The sequence below is a fragment of the Schistocerca nitens genome, chromosome 11 (genome assembly GCF_023898315.1).
Source record: "Schistocerca nitens isolate TAMUIC-IGC-003100 chromosome 11, iqSchNite1.1, whole genome shotgun sequence".
Taxonomy (NCBI): Eukaryota; Metazoa; Arthropoda; class Insecta; order Orthoptera; family Acrididae; genus Schistocerca; species Schistocerca nitens.
In genome coordinates, this window is record NC_064624.1 from 159894157 (window position 1) to 159919381 (window position 25225).

The 25225-nt window shown below is 45.4% G+C and overlaps 1 protein-coding gene across 1 annotated transcript in view; it reads right to left on the reverse strand.

The window, feature by feature from the left end:
* Window positions 1–25225, reverse strand: part of LOC126212738 (ankyrin-3-like) — a 160289-nt gene that overhangs the window by 88779 nt on the left and 46285 nt on the right. Inside the window, exons 3-4 of the mRNA XM_049940148.1 lie at window positions 16053–16166; window positions 9255–9317 (exon numbers count right to left, since the gene is read on the reverse strand). Of these exons, the coding sequence (XP_049796105.1) occupies window positions 9255–9317; window positions 16053–16166 (177 nt within the window). The remainder of the gene's footprint in view (window positions 1–9254; window positions 9318–16052; window positions 16167–25225) is intronic.

The window sequence follows — 25225 nt, forward strand, 5'->3', positions numbered from 1 at the left end:
GGACTTTGTTAAAGACCAGTTTTGAGACATCTACATCTACATCTACATTTATACTCCGCAAGCCACCCAACGGTGTGTGGCGGAGTGCACTCTACGTGCCACTGTCATTACCTCCCTTTCCTGTTCCAGTCGCGTATGGTTCGCGGGAAGAACGACTGTCTGAAAGCCTCCGTGCGCGCTCGAATCTCTCTAATTTTACATTCGTGATCTCCTCGGGAGGTATAGGTAGGGGGAAGCAATATATTCGATACCTCATCCAGAAACGCACCCTCTCGAAACCTGGACAGCAAGCTACACCGCGATGCAGAGCGCCTCTCTTGCAGAGTCTGCCACTTGAGTTTGCTAAACATCTCCGTAACGCTATCACGCTTACCAAATAATCCTGTGACGAAACGCGCCGCTCTTCTTTGGATCTTCTTTTTCTCCTCCGTCAACACGACCTGGTACGGATCCCACACTGATGAGCAATACTCAAGTATATGTCGATCGAGTGTTTTGTAAGCCATCTCCTTTGTCGATGGACTACATTTCCTAAGGACTCTCCCAATGAATCTCAACCTGGCACCCGCCTTACCAACAATTAATTTTATACGATCATTCCACTTCAAATAGTTCCGCACGCATACTCCCAGATATTTTACAGAAGTAACTGCTACCAGTGTTTGTTCCGCTATCTTATAATCATACAATAAAGGATCCTTCTTTCTATGTATTCGCAATACATTACATTTGTCTATGTTAAGGGTCAGTTGCCACTCCCTGCACCAAGTCCCTATCCGCTGCAGATCTTCCTGCATTTCGCTGGAGTTTTCTAATGCTGCAACTTTTCTGTATACTACAGCATCATCTGCGAAAAGCCTCCAACTTCCGACACTATCTACTAGGTCATTTACATATAGTGTGAAAAGCAATGGTCCCATAATACTCCCCTGTGGCACGCCAGAGGTTACCTTAACGTCTGTAGACGTCTCTCCATTGATAACAACATGCTGTGTTCTGTCTGCTAAAAACTCTTCAATCCAGCCACACAGCTGGTCTGATATTCCGTAGGCTCTTACTTTGTTTACCAGGCGACAGTGCGGAACTGTATCGAACGCCTTCCGGAAGTCGAGGAAAATGGCATCTACCTGGGAGCCTGTATCTAATATTTTCTGGGTCTCATGAACAAATAAAGCGAGTTGGGTCTCACACGATCGCTGTTTCCGGAATCCATGTTGATTCCTACGGAGAAGATTCTGGGTTTCCAGGAATGATATGATACGCGAGCAAAAACATGTTCTAAAATTCTACAACAGATCGATGTCAGAGACATCTACATCTACATCTACATCTACATGACTACTCTGCAATTCACATTTAAGTGCTTGGCAGAGGGTTCATCGAACCACAATCATACTATCTCTCTACCATTCCACTCCCGAACAGCGCGCGGGAAAAACGAACACCTAAATCTTTCTGTTCGAGCTCTGATTTCTCTTATTTTATTTTGATGATCATTCCTACTTATGTAGGTTGGGCTCAACAAAATATTTTCGCATTCGGAAGAGAAAGTTGGTGACTGAAATTTCGTAAATAGATCTCGCCGCGACGAAAAACATCTTTGCTTTAATGACTTCCATCCCAAATCGCGTATCATATCTGCCACACTCTCTCCCCTATTACGTGATAATACAAAACGAGCGGCCCTCTTTTGCACACTTTCAATGTCCTCCGTCAATCTTACCTGGTAAGGATCCCACACCGCGCAGCAATATTTTAACAAAAAACGAACGAGTGTAGTGTAAGCTGCCTCTTTAGTGGACTTGTTGCATCTTCTAAGTGTCCTGCCAGTGAAACGCAACTTTTGGCTCGCCTTCCCTACAATATTATCTATGTGGTCTTTCCAGCTGAAGTTGTTCGTAATTTTAACACCCAGGTACTTAGTTGAATTGACATCCTTGAGAATTGTACTATTTATCGAGTAATCGAATTCCAAAGGATTTCTTTTGGAACTCGTGTGGATCACCTCACAGTTTTCGTTATTTAGCGTCAACTGCCACCTGCCACACCATACAGCAATCTTTTCTAAATCGATTTGCAACTGATACTGGTCTTCGGATGTCCTTATTAGACGGTAAATTACAGCATCATCTGCGAACAACCTAAGAGAACTGCTCAGATTGTCACCCAGGTCATTTATATAGATCAGGAACAGCAGAGGTCCCAGGACGCTTCCCTGGGGAACACCTGATTTCACTTCAGTTTTACTCGATGATTTGCCGTCTATTACTATGAACTGCGACCTTCCTGACAGGAAATCACGAATCCAGTCGCACAACTGAGACGATACCCCATAGGCCCGCAGCTTGATCAGAAGTCGCTTGTGAGGAACGGTGTCAAAAGCTTTCCGGAAATCTAGAAATACGGAATCAACTTGAGATCCCCTGTCGATAGCGGCCATTACTTCGTGCGAATAAAGAGCTAGCTGCGTTGCACAAGAACGATATTTTCTGAAACCATGCTGATTACGTATCAATAGATCATCCCTTCGAGGTGATTCATAATGTTTGAATACAGTATATGGGATCAATAACTCCGCTTTAGCGGCACAGTCGTCGGTAACAGTACCATCGGCACTGCGCAGCGAAGGTATTGACTGCGTCTTGCCGCTTGTGTACTTTACATACGACCAGAATTTCTTCGGATTTTCTACCAAATTTCGAGACAGTGTTTCGTTGTGGAACCTATTAAAGGCATCTCGCATTGAAGTCCCTGCCAAATTTCGCGCGTCTGTAAATAGATATCGGTCTATAGTTTTGCGCATCTGCTCGACGACCGTTCTTGACGACTGGGACTGCCTGTGCACTTTTCCAATCATTTGGAACCTTCCGTTCCTCTAGAGACTTGCGGTACACGGCTGTTAGAAGGGGGGCAAGTTCTTTCGCGTACTCTGTGTAGACTCTAATTGGAGACATTCTGATACCTTTGTTAACATTAACAGAATCGAGAGCTGCGTCTCCACGTCTGTCCAGCGCTGCTACCCAGGAACAAGTGGACCTGCGGACACCTCGCCTGATCGTTGTTCGTTCAAAAGGCGGTGGAGGGGAAGGTTCGCCAACCTGACGGAGCCAATACTCGTGCCTTCGCGACCTCTCTAACCTGACTTGCGCCCTGTCTTTGCCAAACTTGTTCGCGTTAAGAGGTTGGTACTATCGTACCACAGAACCACTCTACTCATGCAATGCTACAACCTCTGACCAAAGTTTTCTACTACTTCACGTAATATCTCATTCATATAGTCCATGTTGCGTAAGGGAAAGGATGCAAGAAAACGTGGCACACACGAAATAAAGATTACGGAATAAATAAATAAACACCGCTTGGTCCATTCTCTTCAGCTTCTTAGCCAATGATTTACTTCTGCTGAGTAAAAACACTCTCGCTATTATTTTCCGTTAGCGGAATTTATTGAGAATAATATGGAACGGGACAACAAGTTCCGTTTCAAGCGTACGGAAATAAATATATATGTGCATATAATTCTCTAGCAACGTCTAGTAGTGATGATGTAGATGCATCGTAAATTCTGCGTATCGAAGCACATATACAGGGTGTCACAAAAAGGTACGGTCAAACTTTCAGGAAACATTCCTCACACACAAAGAAAGAAAATACACTCCTGGAAATGGAAAAAATAACACATTGACACCGGTGTGTCAGACCCACCATACTTGCTCCGGACACTGCGAGAGGGCTGTACAAGCAATGATCGCACGCACGGCACTGCGGACACACCAGGACCCGCGGTGTTGGCCGTCGAATGGCGCTAGCTGCGCAGCATTTGTGCACCGCCGCCGTCAGTGTCAGCCAGTTTGCCGTGGCATACGGAGCTCCATCGCAGTCTTTAACACTGGTAGCATGCCGCGACAGCGCGGACGTGAACCGTATGTGCAGTTGACGGACTTTGAGCGAGGGCGTATAGTGGGCATGCGGGAGGCCGGGTGGACGTACCGCCGAATTGCTCAACACGTGGGGCGTGAGGTCTCCACAGTACATCGATGTTGTCGCCAGTGGTCGGCGGAAGGTGCACGTGCCCGTCGACCTGGGACCGGACCGCAGCGACGCACGGATGCACGCCAAGACCGTAGGATCCTACGCAGTGCCGTAGGGGACCGCACCGCCACTTCCCAGCAAATTAGGGACACTGTTGCTCCTGGGGTATCGGCGAGGACCATTCGCAACCGTCTCCATGAAGCTGGGCTACGGTCCCGCACACCGTTAGGCCGTCTTCCGCTCACGCCCCAACATCGTGCAGCCCGCCTCCAGTGGTGTCGCGACAGGCGTGAATGGAGGGACGAATGGAGACGTGTCGTCTTCAGCGATGAGACTCGCTTCTGCCTTGGTGCCAATGATGGTCGTATGCGTGTTTGGCGCCGTGCAGGTGAGCGCCACAATCAGGACTGCATACGACCGAGGCACACAGGGCCAACACCCGGCATCATGGTGTGGGGAGCGATCTCCTACACTGGCAGTACACCACTGGTGATCGTCGAGGGGACACTGAATAGTGCACGGTACATCCAAACCGTCATCGAACCCATCGTTCTACCATTCCTAGACCGGCAAGGGAACTTGCTGTTCCAACAGGACAATGCACGTCCGCATGTATCCCGTGCCACCCAACGTGCTCTAGAAGGTGTAAGTCAACTACCCTGACCAGCAAGAGCTCCGGATCTGTCCCCCATTGAGCATGTTTGGGACTGGATGAAGCGTCGTCTCACGCGGTCTGCACGTCCGGCACGAACGCTGGTCCAACTGAGGCGCCAGGTGGAAATGGCATGGCAAGCCGTTCCACAGGACTACATCCAGCATCTCTACGATCGTCTCCATGGGAGAATAGCAGCCTGCATTGCTGCGAAAGGTGGATATACACTGTACTAGTGCCGACATTGTGCATGCTCTGTTGCCTGTGTCTATGTGCCTGTGGTTCTGTCAGTGTGATCATGTGATGTATCTGACCCCAGGAATGTGTCAATAAAGTTTCCCCTTCCTGGGACAATGAATTCACGGTGTTCTTATTTCAATTTCCAGGAGTGTATGTTATGTGGACATGTGTCCGGAAACGCTTACTTTCCATGTTAGAGCTCATTTTATTACTTCCCTTCAAATCACATGAATCATGGAATGGAAACACAGTAAACACAGTAACCTTGTTACAGGAAATGTTCAAAATGTCCTCCGTTAGCGAGGATACGTGCATCCACCCTCTCTCGCATGTAAACCCTGATGCGCTGATGCAGCCCTGGAGAATGGTGTATTGTATCACAATTGTATCCACAATACGAGCACGAAGAGTCTCTAAATTTGGTACCGGGATTGCGTAGACAAGAGCTTTCAAATGCCCCCATAAATGAAAGTAAAGAGGGTTGAGGTCAGGAGAGCGTGGAGGCCACGGAATTGGCCCGCCCCTACCAATCCATCGGTCACCGAATCTGTTGTTGAGAAGCGTACGAACACTTCGACTGAAATGTGCAGGAGCTCCATCGTGCATGAACCACATGTTGTGTCGTACTTGTAAAGGCACATGTTCTAACAGCACAGGTGGAGTATCCCGTATGAAATCATGATAACGTGCTCCATTGAGCGTAGATGGAAGAACGTGGGGCCCAATCGAGACATCACCAACAATGCCTGCCAAACGTTCACAGAAAATCTGTGTTGATGACGTGATTGCACAATTGCGTGCGGATTCTCGTCAGCCCACACATGTTGATTGTGAAAATTTACAATTTGATCACGTTGGAATGAAGCCTCATCCGTAAAGAGAACATTTGCACTGAAATGAGGATTGACACATTGTCGGATGAACCATTCGCAGAAGTGTACCCGTGTAGGCCAATCAGCTGCTGATAGTGCCTGCACACGCTGTACGTGGTACGGAAACAACTGGTTCTCCCGTAGCACTCTCCATACAGTGACGTGGTCAACGTTACCTTGTACAGCAGCAGCTTCTCTGACGCTGACATTAGGGTTATCGTCAACTGCACGAAGAATTGCCTCGTCCATTGCAGGTGTTCTCGTCGTTCTAGGTCTTCCCCAGTCGCGAGTCATAGGCTGGAATGTTCCGTGCTCCCTAAGACGCCGATCAATTGCTTCGAACGTCTTCCTTCGTTCTGGAAATCTGTCTCGATACAAACGTACCGCGCCACGGCTATTGCCCCGTGCTAATCCATACATCAAATGGGCATCTGCCAGCTCCGCATTTGTAAATTGCACTGACTGCAAAACCACGTTCGTGATGAACACTAACCTGTTGATGCTACGTACTGATGTGCTTGATGCTAGTACTGTAGAGCAATGAGTCGCATGTCAACACAAGCACCGAAGTCAACATTACCTTCCTTCAATTGGGCCAACTGGCGGTGAATCGAGGAAGTACAGTACATACTGACGAAACTAAAATGAGCTCTAACATGGAAATTAAGCGTTTCCGGACACATGTCCACATAACATTTCTTTCTTTATTTGTGTGTGAGGAATGTTTCCTGAAAGTTTGGCCGTACCTTTTTGTAACACCCTGTATACTCGCCACGACATCTTGGTAGATGATTCTTGCAGCGTCTGTGTGCCTATGGGTCGCATTTTTTCATATGAATTGTCAAGCCAATGGCAGCACGGCATCTCTTGCCACAATTGTCACAAGTGTATCTGGCTGCTGAGGCAGGAGCAGTGGTAGCATTGCGAAGCTTTTTCTGCCTTAATCTGTCTAACAAGCCATCACGCTTCGACATTCCAGATGATATATCATCACGCCACTCTGGTCTCATGCTAGCCCGTGCCTCCCATCTGTTTGCGTCGATTCCAAAGCTCTCCATATCTCGTTTACAGGAGTCCTTGAACCTCAATACAGGACATCCTACAGGTCTTTTGGCTACAGAGATCTCTCCAAGCACCTCACGTGGTAATCTATCAGGATCCATACGGTGGCCGTGTCCCAGCCAGCGGAGTCGTCTCTGCTTCAAGATAGCTGAAATACTGTTGCAGTTAGTTTTAGATAGCACTGCTTCGTTGGTCACTCGGCCCTTCCACGTTACTCCGAGGATGGATTTCAGGCACCGCATGTGGAAAGCATTAAGGCGACGTTCTTGTTTGGCATAGGTAGTCCATGTTTCCGATGCATACAAAAGGATGCTGAGGACGCAAGTTTGATATACAAGAATTCTGGTGGTCAAAGAGAGTTTGTTGTTTTTCCAAAGATGTATAGAGAGTTTGCCAAAAGTTGCCGCAGCTCTTCCAATGCGAGCATCAATATCCTTGCAACAGAACTCATCGAAATTCGTAGTAAAGGCTTCCCCTGAAGTGTTCTGATGTGTAAGGTCTCTAAGCAAGTGCCAGAAATTTCCAGAAAATCCATACACGTATGCACACATCACACTCAGACGTTACACTCTGGATGGCTGAACTAGCACCCATCAAGTTTCTGAACATAGCCATCTGAAAGTGAATGCACTGTGTGGTTTTCTTGTTGTTGTCAATTTTCTCTGTTCTTGGATAGTCCACCACACATATTGTATGAAACTCTAGTAACACTGCAGCTGTTTGAGCGCTGAATGTGGCATTTATTTGTGTTGAATTCGACATAATTGGTACCATTCATAGTCTGAAAGCACTAAGTCGTGGATTTTCAAAAATTACCATTATGTTTAACTCATGATCTGAGGAGATCCTTACAACTACACTTTTACTGTCATTCACATTCAACTTTACGTTTTAGTGAATAATACCACTTTCATATCTGCATTAAACTGTGGTAACAGGTTCACGAGTGGTTAAGACGACGGTGATAGGGGAAAGTCGAAGTCTGGAAACAGTTCTACGTGGTGAATTTATTTCTGCTCTGATGTATCAGTTGCACTGTGCAATGCTGGGGCTCGACAATTGGCGTATATGTTGAATATGTTGCTAAATTAAAGTCTAGAAACAATTCTGTCTCCAACTCCAATATGCCAGGCACCGCATCATGGAGTCAGTCCGTGTGCTGACTCACAAGGGGAAGCCGCCAATTGTGAAATTCAGATTCGATTCATACTGCGCATAATAGAAGCTCATGGCCAGAGGTGTAATGTGGCAAAACACCAAGATGCACTTCTCAGCCGTTGTCGAGAAAAGTTAAAAGAAACCGTTGCGGTGAAATACTCTCTACGATTAATATTTTTCTACAGCGTCGTGGCGCAGCGGTAAGCGCTCGGGCTCCTAATCCGAAGGTCGCCGGATCGAATCTCGCGCCGTGCAATTTTTTTTTTATTATTAGTCTTTTGTAATTCATATATATATGAATTACAAAAAATTGCACGGCGCGAGATTCGATTCGGCGACCTTCGGATTTTGCTTATGCATGTTGATGAAGGCGGATCGCTCTCCAATTGCACCGCCTCCATTTTTCCGTTGCGCTAGGGACCGCATCTACCTTCTTTCGAAGTTAGCAGGCAACTACGCTGTTATGCGGCGGCACGTTTCGGCGCATTCAACATCTGTCCTTCAAGTGTAACGAGCGAGTAACGGAGTTTATATTTCATACCTGCCGCAGCAAATTTGTGTTCGTGGGGTCTCTATTCTAATTCGAACGTTTGACTTACGCTATACGTATTCGTTTCGGAATACCGTTTCTACGTCTTCCGTTAACTATACGTGGTTAACATTATGAAGACAATTAAATTAATAACATTTGTGAAATACAACTTTGTTTGCGGAAAACATAATGATGTTCGAAGTCGCCAGTTTTTCCACGACAAACGACTTTCAACAACTTATTATATGCATAATTGTTGCAACTGATTGCCGGGAGATATATATATATATATATATATATATATATATATATATATATATATATATATATAATTAATTAAAAAAAAACAAGCGCTTACCGCTGCACCACGACGCTGTAGAAGGTTATTAATCGTAGAGAGTATTTCACCGCAACGGTTTGTTTTAACTGTCGATTTTCTCGACAACGGCTGAGAAGTGGATCTTGGTGCTTTGCCACATTACACCTCTGGCCATGAGCTTTTATTATGCGCAGTATGAATCGAATCTGAATTTCCCCTTGTCAGTGGTGTAAGTAATGGATATAGTTGTGCATACTGACTCGATTTTCACTCAAGTGTGCTAAGAGCTGCAATAAGGGGGCTTGTCTCCATGGTGACTAGACTTCTGCTTCTTTTATCGCTCAAATGTACTTGATTTTCACTCTGTGTTGGGAGCCGCATGCTTACTTGTATCTCCTGCTGCTTTTGCTCCTCAGATGCATCAGACACTGCGACGTCTGCATCAGGGATCTGTTGAACAATAAATAAACAATGAGAGAGAAAGGAATTGTTTAGTAGCTACAATCAACTGTGTAAGTCAGTTTCTTACATCTGGAGGTGATAGATCTCTGATGACACTACACCATGATGATGATCGGCCTTTCACTATGGAGCACAAGTGGTGGGTTCACCTGACAGCTAGTAGCCCTGTGCTGAGGATGAATGGTGGGGTAGACGACCACAGCGCCATGGGAATTGGGACAACTACTTTGGACTGAGTTCATATCCCCTGGTCGCCATCTTGGATTCTGACGCCATTGAAGACGTGAAGGATTCTAATCTTAGAACCATGCAGGTTAGTACCTGCAGGATGACATCACAGAAATAGCGTTACTCTCCTCTGTGGTTTATTGTGTTGGTATATCAGATGTGAATCACATGCTACAAATTCATAGCAGAGACTTCACTCGTGATGGGTAGTAAGCCTGGATGCTACTGGTGAGTAGTGGATAGAAATTTGCTGGATATCTTAGATGTCCTATGTCAACCATAAAACACTTATAATTTATGTGAGGCATCACTTAAGAATGCAGTGCCAGCCGAGACATTGGATCAAATTCTGCTTATAGGAAGACGGTCGGCTCTTAACATTTTGTCTACATTGATGTCAAATTTACATCAGACCAGACCGTGTCTACAGCAAAAATTAGTCTTAGCTAAAAAGTTTTAGTGCCACCCATCAAAAGAGTGTGTTGGTCTCTGTGAGTATAGATGGCTGAGCATCTTATGGTTAGTTGGGACCGAGCGAGGTGGCGCAGTGGTTAGCACACTGGACTCGCATTCGGGAGGACGACGGTTCAATCCCGTCTCCGGCCATCCTGATTTAGGTTTTCCGTGATTTCCCTAAATCGTTTCAGGCAAATGCCGGGATGGTTCCTTTGAAAGGGCACGGCCGATTTCCTTCCCCATCATTCCCTAACCCGAGCTTGCGCTCCGTCTCTAATGACCTCGTTGTCGACGGGACGTTAAAACAACACTAACCTAACCTAAGCTAATGGTTAGTTGGGAACCTATTGAAATCTGAATTCGTCGTTGCGCTTACTGTTGGAATCGATTGAATCTACTACTACAGATGTAGTATGGTACTGTACCAACTGAGCCACACCGACACTCACATCTGTGTGAACTACACTCCTGGAAATTGAAATAAGAACACCGTGAATTCATTGTCCCAGGAAGGGGAAACTTTATTGACACATTCCTGGGGTCAGATACATCACATGATCACACTGACAGAACCACAGGCACATAGACACAGGCAACAGAGCATGCAAAATGTCGGCACTAGTACAGTGTATATCCACCTTTCGCAGCAATGCAGGCTGCTATTCTCCCATGAAGACGATCGTAGAGATGCTGGATGTAGTCCTGTGGAACGGCTTGCCATGCCATTTCCACCTGGCGCCTCAGTTGGACCAGCGTTCGTGCTGGACGTGCAGACCGCGTGAGACGACGCTTCATCCAGTCCCAAACATGCTCAACGGGGGACAGATCCGGAGATCTTGCTGGCCAGGGTAGTTGACTTACACCTTCTAGAGCACGTTGGGTGGCACGGGATACATGCGGACGTGCATTGTCCTGTTGGAACAGCAAGTTCCCTTGCCGGTCTAGGAATGGTAGAACGATGGGTTCGATGACGGTTTGGATGTACCGTGCGCTATTCAGTGTCCCCTCGACGATCACCAGTGGTGTACGGCCAGTGTAGGAGATCGCTCCCCACACCATGATGCCGGGTGTTGGCCCTGTGTGCCTCGGTCGTATGCAGTCCTGATTGTGGCGCTCACCTGCACGGCGCCAAACACGCATACGACCATCATTGGTACCAAGGCAGAAGCGACTCTCATCGCTGAAGACGACACGTCTCCATTCGTCTCTCCATTCACGCCTGTCGCGACACCACTGGAGGCGGGCTGCACGATGTTGGGGCGTAAGCGGAAGACGGCCTAACGGTGTGCGGGACCGTAGCCCAGCTTCATGGAGACGGTTGCGAATGGTCCTCGCCGATACCCCAGGAGCAACAGTGTCCCTAATTTGCTGGGAAGTGGCGGTGCGGTCCCCTACGGCACTGCGTAGGATCCTACGGTCTTGGCGTGCATCCGTGCGTCGCTGCGGTCCGGTCCCAGGTCGACGGGCACGTGCACCTTCCGCCGACCACTGGCGACAACATCGATGTACTGTGGAGACCTCACGCCCCACGTGTCGAGCAATTCGGCGGTACGTCCACCCGGCCTCCCGCATGCCCACTATACGCCCTCGCTCAAAGTCCGTCAACTGCACATACGGTTCACGTCCACGCTGTCGCGGCATGCTACCAGTGTTAAAGACTGCGATGGAGCTCCGTATGCCACGGCAAACTGGCTGACACTGACGGCGGCGGTGCACAAATGCTGCGCAGCTAGCGCCATTCGACGGCCAACACCGCGGTTCCTGGTGTGTCCGCTGTGCCGTGCGTGTGATCATTGCTTGTACAGCCCTCTCGCAGTGTCCGGAGCAAGTATGGTGGGTCTGACACACCGGTGTCAATGTGTTCTTTTTTCCATTTCCAGGAGTGTATTATAGGTCATTTTCCTGTACAAACACACAATTCGTCATAAATGAGAGGTATGTGTTGAATGTGGTGTTAAAAGAATTTGATGCCACTTCTACTAAACTTCAATCTTTAGAAAAACGACTGTATATACTCAGCAAGGTTGCTTACAACACATTGTGGAGAATATCTTATATAACTGCTAGTAGACCCCTTTTGCTATTCCAGCTGCATATGGAGCAATGGGAGGACGAATGTGTGCCCCTGTGAAGTAACTTCAAGCCTTAGAATGTGCTCTACCTGTGCACCTTATGCTTTGTAATATGGAGACTCAATCTATGGTGGACATATCGTAACTGCTCTCCAGTTATGTTGTCAAGTCCGAGTTGGAACATAAAGTTAGTGTTAAATACAGCGTGAAGCATGATGTGGTGTCTGACATTGGTGGTTGTTTTTTGTGATGAAATGTCATGGGTAAGAAGGGAAAAGTGTACTACTTTCATAAGGCGTTGCTGTTTCCTCACATACGTTTACCATCATTGACGATCGTCTTATAGGTGCGCCATAATGTTCTAACTGCAACTGGATATGAATTTCCTAAACAGCTGCTATTATACAACGTAGAAACAGCTTCTGTCAGACAGAATAAATGCTGTATTTGGTGCCCAATGGAGTAATTTCACCCTTTTAAAGTTTGTGATGTAGTGAGTGGAAATTTTTAGCTTGCTTCTTAGGTCTACTAGCATGACGATGTACCATTTTGAATTTCCTTTCAGTTTTTACTTAGGACAAAAGCCCTCATAGGAAACACACCCCCTACTATGGAAAACACAGTAGCGCAATTGGGCTATTTTTTGAATTTCACACACAGATTTTGGATGTCCCACCAAAATTTGAATTTCCCGGCATTTTGTACACAGAGCTATTGATCTTTGTCAGAGTGGGCTGTCGGGATGGGACACTGGGGAAATCCCGTGATGTTGTTGATGACATCATCAATGACATTCTAAGGGAGTGGTTTCTTTCGTTGGGTTCAAGCTCTTCTTGTTACTCTACTACTACTACTACTACTACTACTACTACTCTGTGCCACTGACAGAGCTGTTTGTGATACATGTAATTCTTGTGTAACATGTCATTTAATTTGTGTTGCAACATTCATTTGTCAACTAAAGATGGTCAAGGAAGCGGCAAACTGGTTTTTGATCATATATGTAGTTGTTGCAGAACGTCAGGAAAGTGTTTCTTTTGTGATTTTGGTTGTATGTATCTACGTGTGTATTAAACTGGGACCTAGAGACGATGGAGAGGCTTAGTCCAACCGTAGCCCTCAGTGGTTCACAACCCCACAACAGGCCACAGCAGTCCACCCACCCCACCGCTGCCCCACACTGAACCCAGGGTTACTGTGCAGCTTGGCTCCCAGTGGACTCCCCCGGGAATGTCTCATACCAGCTGAGTTGTTGTTGTTGTGGTCTTCAGTCCTGAGACTGGTTTGATGCAGCTCTCCATGCTACTCTATGCTGTGCAAGCTTCTTCATCTCCCAGTACCTACTGCAACCTACATCCTTCTGAATCTGCTTAGTGTATTGATCTCTTGGTCTCCCTCTACGATTTTTACCCTCCACGCTGCCCTCCAATGATAAATTGGTGATCCCTTGATGCCTCAAAACATGTCCTACCAACCGATCCCTTTTTCTAGTCAAGTTGTGCCACAAACTTCTCTTCTCCCCAATCCTATTCAATACCTCCTCATTAGTTACGTGATCTAACCACCTAATCTTCAGCATTCTTCTGTAGCACCACATTTCGAAAGCTTCTATTCTTGTCCAAACTGGTTATCGTCCATGTTTCACTTCCATACATGGCTACACTCCATACAAATACTTTCAGAAACGACTTCCTGACACTTAAATCTATACTCGATGTTAACAAATTTCTCTTCTTCAGAAACGATTTCCTTGCCATTGCCAGTCTACATTTTATATCCTCTCTACTTCGACCATCATCAGTTATTTTACTCCCCAAATAGCAGAACTCGTTTACTACTTTAAGTGTCTCATTTCCTAATCTAATCCCCTCAGCATCACCAGATGAGTGTAATCCCAAATGTGTGCATGGTAGAATAGTTATGGTGTACGTGTATGTGGAAACAGTGTTTGTTCAGCAATCACCGACACACTGTAACTGAGACGGAATAAGGGGAACCAGCCCGCATTCGCCGAGGAAGATGGAAAACTGCCTTAAAAAGCACCCACAGGCTGGCAGGCACACCGGGCCTCGACGCTACTCTGCTGGGTGGATTCGTACCAAAGAACGACATGCCTTCCTGCTTGGGAATCAGTCCGTTAGACCATGCGCTAGCTGGGCGGGCCTGATATTGGTTACTTCAAGTTCATTTAGTCTGAACTCATGAGGCTGTAATGACCTCCTACCATCCACAGACACCTTCCATGTCCCCACTCATCTGGAATTAAGTGGATAAAACAGCAATAATTGGAAACAAAATTACGAGGAGCTGTGACATAATATCGTAAACCTGAGTGCACTGGATACACGCCTCCAGCTTCGCTCAGGCCCGTGAAACACTCCGTCGAGCTATAGAGTAACAGCGAGCACCACAGCTGTTGCACCTCTGAGTCTTACCTTGACTGAGAGTGGACTGCCACGCTATTGACTACAAAGTTCACGTCAAAGTCTGAGACCATATTGTTTTGGCAATTATAATGATTGAAAAATTTATTTTATTTATTTTATAATCCATAAATGAGGCACTGTTGAAACAGCATCATCATATCTGTGGTAAAACAGAAACAAAATTATTTAAGGGGCTCTGGAAAGGCTCAAAATCATGAAAAGTTCAATTTTTACTTTTTTGCGTTTTCTGAATCTGCAGACTATTACCTTTTAATAGATATATAATTTATTCAATTCCGAAGACTACAACTATTTTTAAATTTTTTTTTGAAATGTGTTCTACATGGGCGTGACCCACTGTGGCGCTGTTAAACTGCTGTCAAATGGTGTTATTATTAACGTCCGTGTTCATCAGGTACATTTTAGTGATGTGAGATAAAGTATGTGTTGTGGCTAACCTGTGATGGTTCAATATATATCGCTGGTGTGATTGTCGATTGTTTCATGTTTATTTACTCTGTCGTTATCTCGAAAATATTCGTAATTAATTGTGTTTCTTGAGTCTCTGTTTTGTTGAAGTATAATAATGAGTAAAAGTAAAGTTATTAGAAATCCTCTGAAGGCTTTTAAGAAAAGGAGAAATATTGGAAAGCCAAAGGTATTTAGAAATATGGGAATGAAGATAGGTTCTAACATGGTACGAGCGATGCTTGCTTTGGGGCTGTAAAGAGTCTAGAAATACAAGCAAGAGTAAACAGGAGGAGGAACAAGAGGAAGCTGGAGGAGGAGTTTGCAGAGGATGAAGATAATCCATCCTATGGACCTGGAATGCACTAAAAAGTTAATCCAATCTCTGTCGCTCGATTCCCAAAACTTTTATTTTCTCATACTAATTACATGTTTTCTAAGGATCTTCCAAACATATTTGTTTCAAACTTTCAGTAAATGTTACACAGTACCTTCTGCATAATTTAACACAGCCTTTTTCCAAAAAAACTGTATATTTTTGAATATATAAATAAAAAATTGCAAAAAAATGTTGTGAATTTTCATTACAATTGAAAAAAAATCATCTTTAATAACTGAACTAAAATTTTGTAAAATCCCTGTGTTAAGTTGTAGCCCATATTCCAATAAATAATCTGTAAAAAGTTCAACTTCCTACCTCAAATACTTTGTGAGGAAAGATGTAATTTATAAGCGTTATTTTAACATTGCAAGTATAGGGCGTTCGGGAGCCCCTTAAGCAATAAACAAGTTCAAATTGCGGTAGGTTGCTTGTCTTGAGCTACTGAATATGGCAAACAGAGAGGTACCATAAAAATAAAAATTCTGTCAAAGAAACTGTTGTCCATTTTGCCGTCTTATCTATATTTCTTTGCACAGACGAAACTGTCAAACTGAATACTCCATGCAGCTCGTGTTTAAATAGGCCAGCGTTGAACGAGATGACGTTACTCGTGAACCGCATCACGGACGGCGCCAGCTTTTCATTTCCTCATTTGGGCAGTCCTGGTGATCCACTCGAGGAAGGAGGTTACTCTGGCGTAAGCGGAGGGTTTAGCTGTGTCGCAGTCCTCGGACCCAAAGCTGACCACGCCGATCTGCTTGAAACCGTCTTTCGTTTTGATAACAAGTGCACTACCGCTGTCGCCCTGCAACGAGAAAAAAAAAAATTTCTTTCATACATATAATGCAGTTCTGCTGCAAGTATTGAGGCAGCTTTCAAGAGAAATCTCGCACTGATCCACAAGGGTCTGTGAAATGAAAACGGGACAGATGGAGAAAAAGTAAGTTGAACGTTTATCATTTCAAAAGGAATCGCCATAGTTGTTATTACACTATTGGCCATTGAAATTGCTACACCAAGAAGATGACGTGCTACAGACGCGAAATTTAACCGACAGGAAGAAGATGCTGTGATATGCAAATGATTAGCGTTTCAGAGCATTCACACAAGACTGGCGCCGGTGGTGACATGTACAACGTGCTGGCATGAGGAATGTTTCCAACCGATTTCTCATACACAAACAGCAGCTGACTGGCGTTGCCTGGTGAAACGTTGTTGGGATGCCTCGTGTAAGGAGGAGAAATGCGTACCATCACGTTTCCGACTTTGATAAAGGTCGGATTGTAACCTATCGCGATTGCTGTTTATCGTATCGCGACATTGGTGCTCGCGTTGGTCGAGATCCAATGACTCTTAGCAGAATATGCAATCGGTGGGTTCAGGAGGGTAATACGGAACGCCGTGCTGGATCCCAACGGCCTCGTATCACTAGCAGTCGAGATGACAGGCATCTTATCCGCATGGCTGTAACGGATCGTGCAGCCACGTCTCGATCCCTCAGTCAACAGATGGGGACGTTTACAAGACAACAACCATCTGCACGAACAGTTCGACGACGTTTGCAGTAGCATGGGCTATCAGCTCGGAGACCGTGGCTGTGGTTACCCATGACGCTGCATCACAGACAGAAGCGCCTGCGATGGTGTACTCGACGACGAACCTGGGTGCACGAATGGCAAAACGTCATTTTTTCGGATGAATCCAGGTTCTGTTTACAGCATCATGATGATCGCATCCGTGTTTGGCGACATCGCAGTGAACGCACATTGGAAGCGTGTATTCATCACCGCCATACTGGCGTATCACCAGGCGTGATGGTATGGGGTGCCACTGGTTACACGTCTCGGTCACCTCTTGTTCGCATTGACGGCACTTTGAATAGTGGACGTTACATTTCAGATGTGTTACGACCCGCGGCTCTACCCTCATTCGATCGCTGCGAAACCCTACATTTCAGCAGGATAATGCACGACTGCATGTTGCATGTCCTGTACGGGCCTTTCTGGATACAGAAAATATTCGACTGCTGCCCTGACCAGCACATTCTCCAGATCTTTCACCAATTGAAAATGTCTGGTCAATGGTGGCCGATCAACTGGCTTGTCACAATACGCCAGTACTACTCTTGATGAACTGTGGTATCGTGTTGAAGCTGAATGGGCATCTGTACCTGTACACGCCATCCAAGCTCTGTTTGAGTCAGCCGGCCGAAGTGGCCGTGCGGTTAAAGGCGCTGCAGTCTGGAACCGCTACGGTCGCAGGTTCGAATCCTGCCTCGGGCATGGATGTTTGTGATGTCCTTAGGTTAGTTAGGTTTAACTAGTTCTAAGTTCTAGGGGACTAATGACCTCAGCAGTTGAGTCCCATAGTGCTCAGAGCCATTTGAACCATTTTTTGTTTGAGTCAATGCCCAGGCGTATCAAGGCCGTAATTACGGCCAGAGCTGGCTGTTCTGGGTACTGATTTCTCAGGATCTGTGCACCCAAATTGCGTGAAAATGTAATCACATGTCAGTTCTAGTGTAATATATTTGTCCAATGAATACCCGTTTATCATCTGCATTTCTTCTTGGTGTAGCATTTTTAATGGCCAGTAGTGTACATTGTGATACAGGACGGACTGCGTCTTCAGGGAAAAGTGTTTGCAGTCGCCTACGGAACCATGACAATATCCGAGAGAATGTCTTCCTATATGGCTCCAAAATTATGGAAACCGCATGGCCAGGTATAGGGTCTATATGGAGGATGTGTGATGGCTTACCAGCAAAACGTCTGCAGTGTAGTCGAAACAGCTTTGGAAACATGTGTGTGGACCCTGCAATACGATGATACCGTTTCGACTACCTGATGGCGTGCATCAATTTTAGCGAAACGTCCACTTACCCCTGTGTATGGACTGAATCGTGCCACCAAGTGCGAACTCGCAGTAATGTTGGCAGACAGCTTCATCCTGTTTCAGGACAATGTCGTCAGTGTTGTTCGACTACTTTGCATACGTTTCGCTAGAAAGCCCTTGCTTATCTTCCAAACAGTCCCGCTTTCTCCCCATGTGATTTCCATTGTTTGGAACCCTGAGGAAAGACAGTCATGGACGTCTATTTACTTCGGACGAAGAGGTGCATGCCAGGTCCTGTGGGCAATTACAGACATTTTTCCATGAAGATGTTGACCGTCTTTTCCCACAGCAGGATAAATGCATTATGAGTTACGACAATTACTGTTGAAAGATCCGCCCCCGGTAGCTGAGTGGTCAGCGTGAGAGAATGTCAATCCCAAGGGGCGGGTTCGATTCCCGGCTGGGTCGGAGATTTTCCCCACTCAGGGACCGGGTGTTGTGTTGGCCTAATCATCATCATTTCATCCCCATCGACGCGCAAGTCGCCGAAGTGGCGTCAAATCGAAAGACTTGCACCAGGCGAACGGTCTACCCGAAGGGAGGCCCTCGTCACACGACATTATTATTACTGTTGAAAGAATTAACAGTTTGCAAATGTTGCATGGCTCTCCAACCTAGCAAAGTCCCTCCACATCCTCTAATGCCATGCAATGTATTCCATCTCACTTTCCCTATCTATTTACCTTCCCCCACATGGATCCCCCACTATCTTATCATGTTCCTACCTCTTGGTCACCCACATCAAACACCTCCACATTTCCTCTATACCCCATCTCAATGCAACTTCTCCTTCCCCAGAAGGTAAGATCTGCCCTGAAATTTATCTCTCCTACCAGCTTTAATCCTTCCCCACCTATCCCACTCCATATCAGGGCTCCTCCCTCCTTTTCCCTCTCTATCCACCCCTACCCATTTATTCTTTTACCACTACCTTTCCCACACGCCGTATACTCCTCCTACTTCTCTTCACCCTGTGTCTTTCCCACTACCTCTATTCCCACTATCCACTGCACCTCCTAACTATCATCTCCATAACTTCCCCACACTCCTCAACCTCTACAGAACATATTACCCCCTTCCACAGTACTTCTCACAAAGTGCAGGTCCTCCAGTTGTTAAGTGAAGGTGTAGTGCTCCACTGTTTTTTCATAGAAGACAATCGCCACATTGTATTTGCGTATTTGTGTTTTTTAAATTGTATATATTTTCCATCCTTTTAGCTGTCCATCATTAACCTTCGTAATTTAAAACGAAACCAGTCCTCATATTACCCCCTGCCCCATTTTTGTTACATTATGCAGAATGGTCTTGGCTGAGGAGCAGAATATTCTACCACTGACAGCTCATATGGAATGAGAGGGATGAAATAACAAAAAATAAAAAAAGGGTGGAGCTTTGGAGGCTAGATACGCAGTTCTCTCTACTGCAGTGAGGCAACTGGTGGCAGCAATGGCGTCACTGCAGCGAGTGGTGCTCTTGTTATGTTGACAATGATTGGCTGATAATGTACAGCATATTGGCTGCCCACAACTCAGCAACTGAGGCACTTCGCTCAGGTGGTGACATAAACTCAATTTCCCAACCAGTCTGGGGCTCGAGAAATTTTGTGACTGCAGAGAAGAGGCTCACCCTTTTAAAGTCATAAACATTCCTGTTATAATACAAGTAGACAAATCCAAACTTATGGTCGCATATTTGGACAGTTGGGTTAGCTGGATTTTTAAAGGAGACTCCGATTCTGAACCTTGTTTGAATTTAAAATAAAAAATCTAGGATCGTCATCTTGAATTTCACACCAACATGACAATGGCCTATTTTGGATTTTTGAATTTTCTGACAAATTTTGAATTTCCTGCAAAATTTTTAATTTTTCCCCATATTTTGAATCTTCCACCACTTTGTAGATAGGCCAATTAGCCTTTATCTCTGGGCGTGGGAAGAAGAGTGTGGGGACCTACATATAGTACATGATAAAATGATAACAGGATAGGGAAAGGGGAATCTGGCAACAATGCAAAGTGTGCCTGAATCCCCTAATGATTATGATGTTGTTTGGACACGAATTTGATGGACGTCTGTGGAACATAGCATCATGCGAGTTGAAGCAAACATTGTGATATATGATGTAAACAATGCCCTTTTTTTACAATGCTGTGTTAATGTAATTTCAATTGAATTTGCTTCAAATGAACTGAAAGTAGGTCAGCATTCAGCTTCAGACTGGCTACTATCTGCTGGTTGAAAACATCTACATGTAGCTAACAGGCTCAGCTGGCATCCTTTGACTTCCAGATGGGCTTCAAGCCATTGTGGAAACACCTTTTGTCCCAGTTGTGAATAGCAGACAAACTTGGACTTGCAATTGAGGAGTGGGGGGTGGGGGGGGGGGGTGGGAAGGGGGAAGAAGTACCTTTTCTCTCTTGTGAAACAAAACTCTTAGTCCAGGTGGAAGGAAGGTGACCCTGCAGGTCAATGTCATTTGTCCTAAAACCACAGGCTCAAACTGGCAGGAGAACAACGTCTTTAGTGTAACAGGGAAACGGACATCATTTGTCTTAGGTGAGTGACATCATGCGAAAACTCGGAAAATCTGCCAACAGTGCAGACTATGTTGTATTCCAAGTCAGCCATCTAGAATCATCACCTTGGATTCTGACATCATGAAGCTGCTCCATTATCCTAGGTCAGCCATCTTCAGTCACAATCTTCGTTTCTGATGTCATACACCCCAGATCAGTAGGGAAAGGTCGCCATCTAGGATTGCCATCTTGAATTTTTGAATTCCATACCAAAACAACAATGCCCTATTTTGGATTTATTAATTTTTGTCAAATTTTGATTTTCCTGCCAAATTTTTTTTATTTTTCGCCAGTTTGTACATAGGGCAATCGCCCTACGTCATTGGCGATGTGAGAAGCTTGGGAAACCTGCCTACAGTGCATGACGTCATTTTGGGGAGACAGGATGGAGAGAGGGTAATCTGGCAACAATGCAATGCATGCCGGAACTCCCTCAGCATATCTACTCGCAATCGTGTTGTTTGTATGCGAATTTGACAGACATGTGTGAAACACAACATCGTGATAGTTGCAGTAAACATTGTGATATATGACGTAATTACTGTATTTACTCGAATCTAAGCCGCACTTTTTTTCCGGTTTTTGTAATCCAAAAAACCGCCTGCGGCTTAGAATCGAGTGCAAAGCAAGCGGAAGCTCTGAAAAATGTTGGTGGGTGCCGCCACAATTAACTTCTGCCGTCAAATATATGTAGCGCTACACAGGCATGCTTTGTAGGCACAAAGATAAATACTGGCACCAAAACCTCTGCATCAGTAAATAAATTTAAAAAAAAAGGTAAAGACGAGCTTTTTTCTCCGCCTCGAGTTTCGACCACTGCATTTTCATACATTATCCAACGAAGTAAATACAAATTCCGTATTGTTCATCTTTGAATGTAGCAGCATTTCAATGCACTACGAAAATCCGACTGGCAAGACTGTTTGGAATGTTTGTCAATATGTCCAACTCTATATTCTGATTTTTTTCCTACCTGTGAGAAGAGATGGTTGCTAATAGGAACTTTTATGAATTGTGAATCACATGCAGTATTCTCTTCACCATAAGAATAATACGAATGTAAACATTTTGCCATGTATTGTTTCGTGTTTGCTGCTATCTCATTTAAATCCTGTTTGCCTAATAAACTACGAAACTAGAGTGAGACAACAGCAAACGCGGAAGAATATACATATCATGTCATGTTTGTATTTGTATTATTCTTATGCCTAATAGTGATACAGTCAGAAGTGAAGCACGGCAATTGACTAGATTTTTTAATCTAAGATGACTAATTTCTGTGCAGAATGTAATGTACTAAAGAGGCGCCTGCAAAGATTTTCAAACGGAGAAAAATTTTCGCTAAACTCTCGTTCAGAACATCTTCTATCATACGTAGTCTATTATTTGGTTCTTGTTGATCATTATCAAAGAAAGCAGCAGTGTAAGTAACAACAAATAGCAGTTTCTTGCCATTGTTTCGCTAATGAGACGATTCCTCTCTTCTTTTTTTTTTAAATTGTAAGCGGCGGCAGCGCGCCCAAAAGCAAGCCATGCCGCGAGCGGCGACAGGCCGTAAACACGCACTATCAGAATGCGACAAACAATGCATGACACAGTACAATAATGCATTTTCAGCTTAGAGTGACGTAAACACCTAACAAAGAAAACGGCGCCTATCAGATCAAAGAAAAATAAGAAATCAATTCAAACCAGATGAAGCACGTGAAAAAGGAAGGGCACCCGTATAAATACGGACGGAGCACCTGACGCATAGCAATGGCTACCTGGTAAAGCTTAACTGCTAAGCTTACGACTCGAACCAAACTACTGTAGCTGTATCGTCATTCATTCGACCTAAATTGTGTCTCACATTACAATGGACCAACTTTGTTTCGATTTGGAGATGCGGCCTAAAACTTTTCTCTCCCCTTGAATTTCGAGTCTCAAATTTCAGGTGCGGCTTAGATTCTGGAAATTTTTTTTTCCTTTATTTCGAGTCTCATTTTTCAGGTGCGGCTTAGATTCGAGTGCGGCTTAGATTCGAGTAAATACGGTAATGCCCTTTTTTACAATGCTGGTGTATTTTGGTGATTTTTTAAAATGTTGTGGCGTTTGACAAGTGGCATGGATTTGGAAAATAATTTGTTAATACTCTTTTGTGTTGTACACCAAGTGCAGTCCGCTGATCTATCTCCGATCGTTTTTACCAGTACAGACATCTGTTGGCGGCAGTAAGCAACTGAGGGCATAAACCAGCAATTGATAGCATTTTGCGTTTCTCTGGGATTGTGGAACAATATATGAAGCAAAATTCGTCTTTAGCCACTATGTATTACATACGCCGATCAGCCAGAAGATCATGACCACCTACCTACTATTGATACCGATCCACACAGGCGATAGCAGTGTCATCTGGCGAGGGATGACTGCTAGTCCGACACACACATGGTGCATGTAGTATCAGTGAGCATGCTGTCTGCGTGTAAAATGGGGAAGACGTGCAATCTATCTGAGTTTCACTGAGGGCAATCTGTGATAGCATGGAAGCTTGGCATGAACATTTTGGAAAGTGCACAACATGTCAGATGCTCGAGGAGTACTGTGTATAGTGTCCTCAATATGTGGCGAAACCAAAGGGAAACCACGTCCAGGGCACGGAGTTTGGCAGCCACCCTCATTACAGATGTCAGATGTCGTGGGCTGAGCGGATTCGTAAAACAGGGCAGGCAGCGAACTGAGTTTCACTGAGGGCAATCTGTGATAGCATGGAAGCTTGGCATGAACATTTTGGAAAGTGCACAACATGTCAGATGCTCGAGGAGTACTGTGTATAGTGTCCTCAATATGTGGCGAAACCAAAGGGAAACCACGTCCAGGGCACGGAGTTTGGCAGCCACCCTCATTACAGATGTCAGATGTCGTGGGCTGAGCGGATTCGTAAAACAGGGCAGGCAGCGAACTGAGTTTCACTGAGGGCAATCTGTGATAGCATGGAAGCTTGGCATGAACATTTTGGAAAGTGCACAACATGTCAGATGCTCGAGGAGTACTGTGTATAGTGTCCTCAATATGTGGCGAAACCAAAGGGAAACCACGTCCAGGGCACGGAGTTTGGCAGCCACCCTCATTACAGATGTCAGATGTCGTGGGCTGAGCGGATTCGTAAAACAGGGCAGGCAGCGAACTGAGTTTCACTGAGGGCAATCTGTGATAGCATGGAAGCTTGGCATGAACATTTTGGAAAGTGCACAACATGTCAGATGCTCGAGGAGTACTGTGTATAGTGTCCTCAATATGTGGCGAAACCAAAGGGAAACCACGTCCAGGGCACGGAGTTTGGCAGCCACCCTCATTACAGATGTCAGATGTCGTGGGCTGAGCGGATTCGTAAAACAGGGCAGGCAGCGAACTGAGTTTCACTGAGGGCAATCTGTGATAGCATTTAAGCTTGGCATGAACATTTTGGAAAGTGCACAACATGTCAGATGCTCGAGGAGTACTGTGTATAGTGTCCTCAATATGTGGCGAAACCAAAGGGAAACCACGTCCAGGGCACGGAGTTTGGCAGCCACCCTCATTACAGATGTCAGATGTCGTGGGCTGAGCGGATTCGTAAAACAGGGCAGGCAGCGAACTGAGTTTCACTGAGGGCAATCTGTGATAGCATGGAAGCTTGGCATGAACATTTTGGAAAGTGCACAACATGTCAGATGCTCGAGGAGTACTGTGTATAGTGTCCTCAATATGTGGCGAAACCAAAGGGAAACCACGTCCAGGGCACGGAGTTTGGCAGCCACCCTCATTACAGATGTCAGATGTCGTGGGCTGAGCGGATTCGTAAAACAGGGCAGGCAGCGAACTGAGTTTCACTGAGGGCATCTGTGATAGCATGGAAGCTTGGCATGAACCTTTTGGAAAGTGCACAACATGTCAGATGCTCGAGGAGTACTGTGTATAGTGTCCTCAATATGTGGCGAAACCAAAGGGAAACCACATCCAGACACGGAGTTTGGCAGCCACCCTCATTACAGATATCAGATGTGGTGGGCTGAGCGGATTCGTAAAACAGGGCAGGCAGCGAACTAAGTTTCACTGAGGGCAATCTGTGATAGCATGGAAGCTTGGCATGAACATTTTGGAAAGTGCACAACATGTCAGATGCTCGAGGAGTACTGTGTATAGTGTCCTCAATATGTGGCGAAACCAAAGGGAAACCACGTCCAGACACGGAAATTGGCAGCCACCCTCATTACAGATGTCAGATGTCGTGGGCTGAGCGGATTCGTAAAACAGGGCAGGCAGCGAACTAAGTTTCACTGAGGGCAATCTGTGATAGCATGGAAGCTTGGCATGAACATTTTGGAAAGTGCACAACATGTCAGATGCTCGAGGAGTACTGTGTATAGTG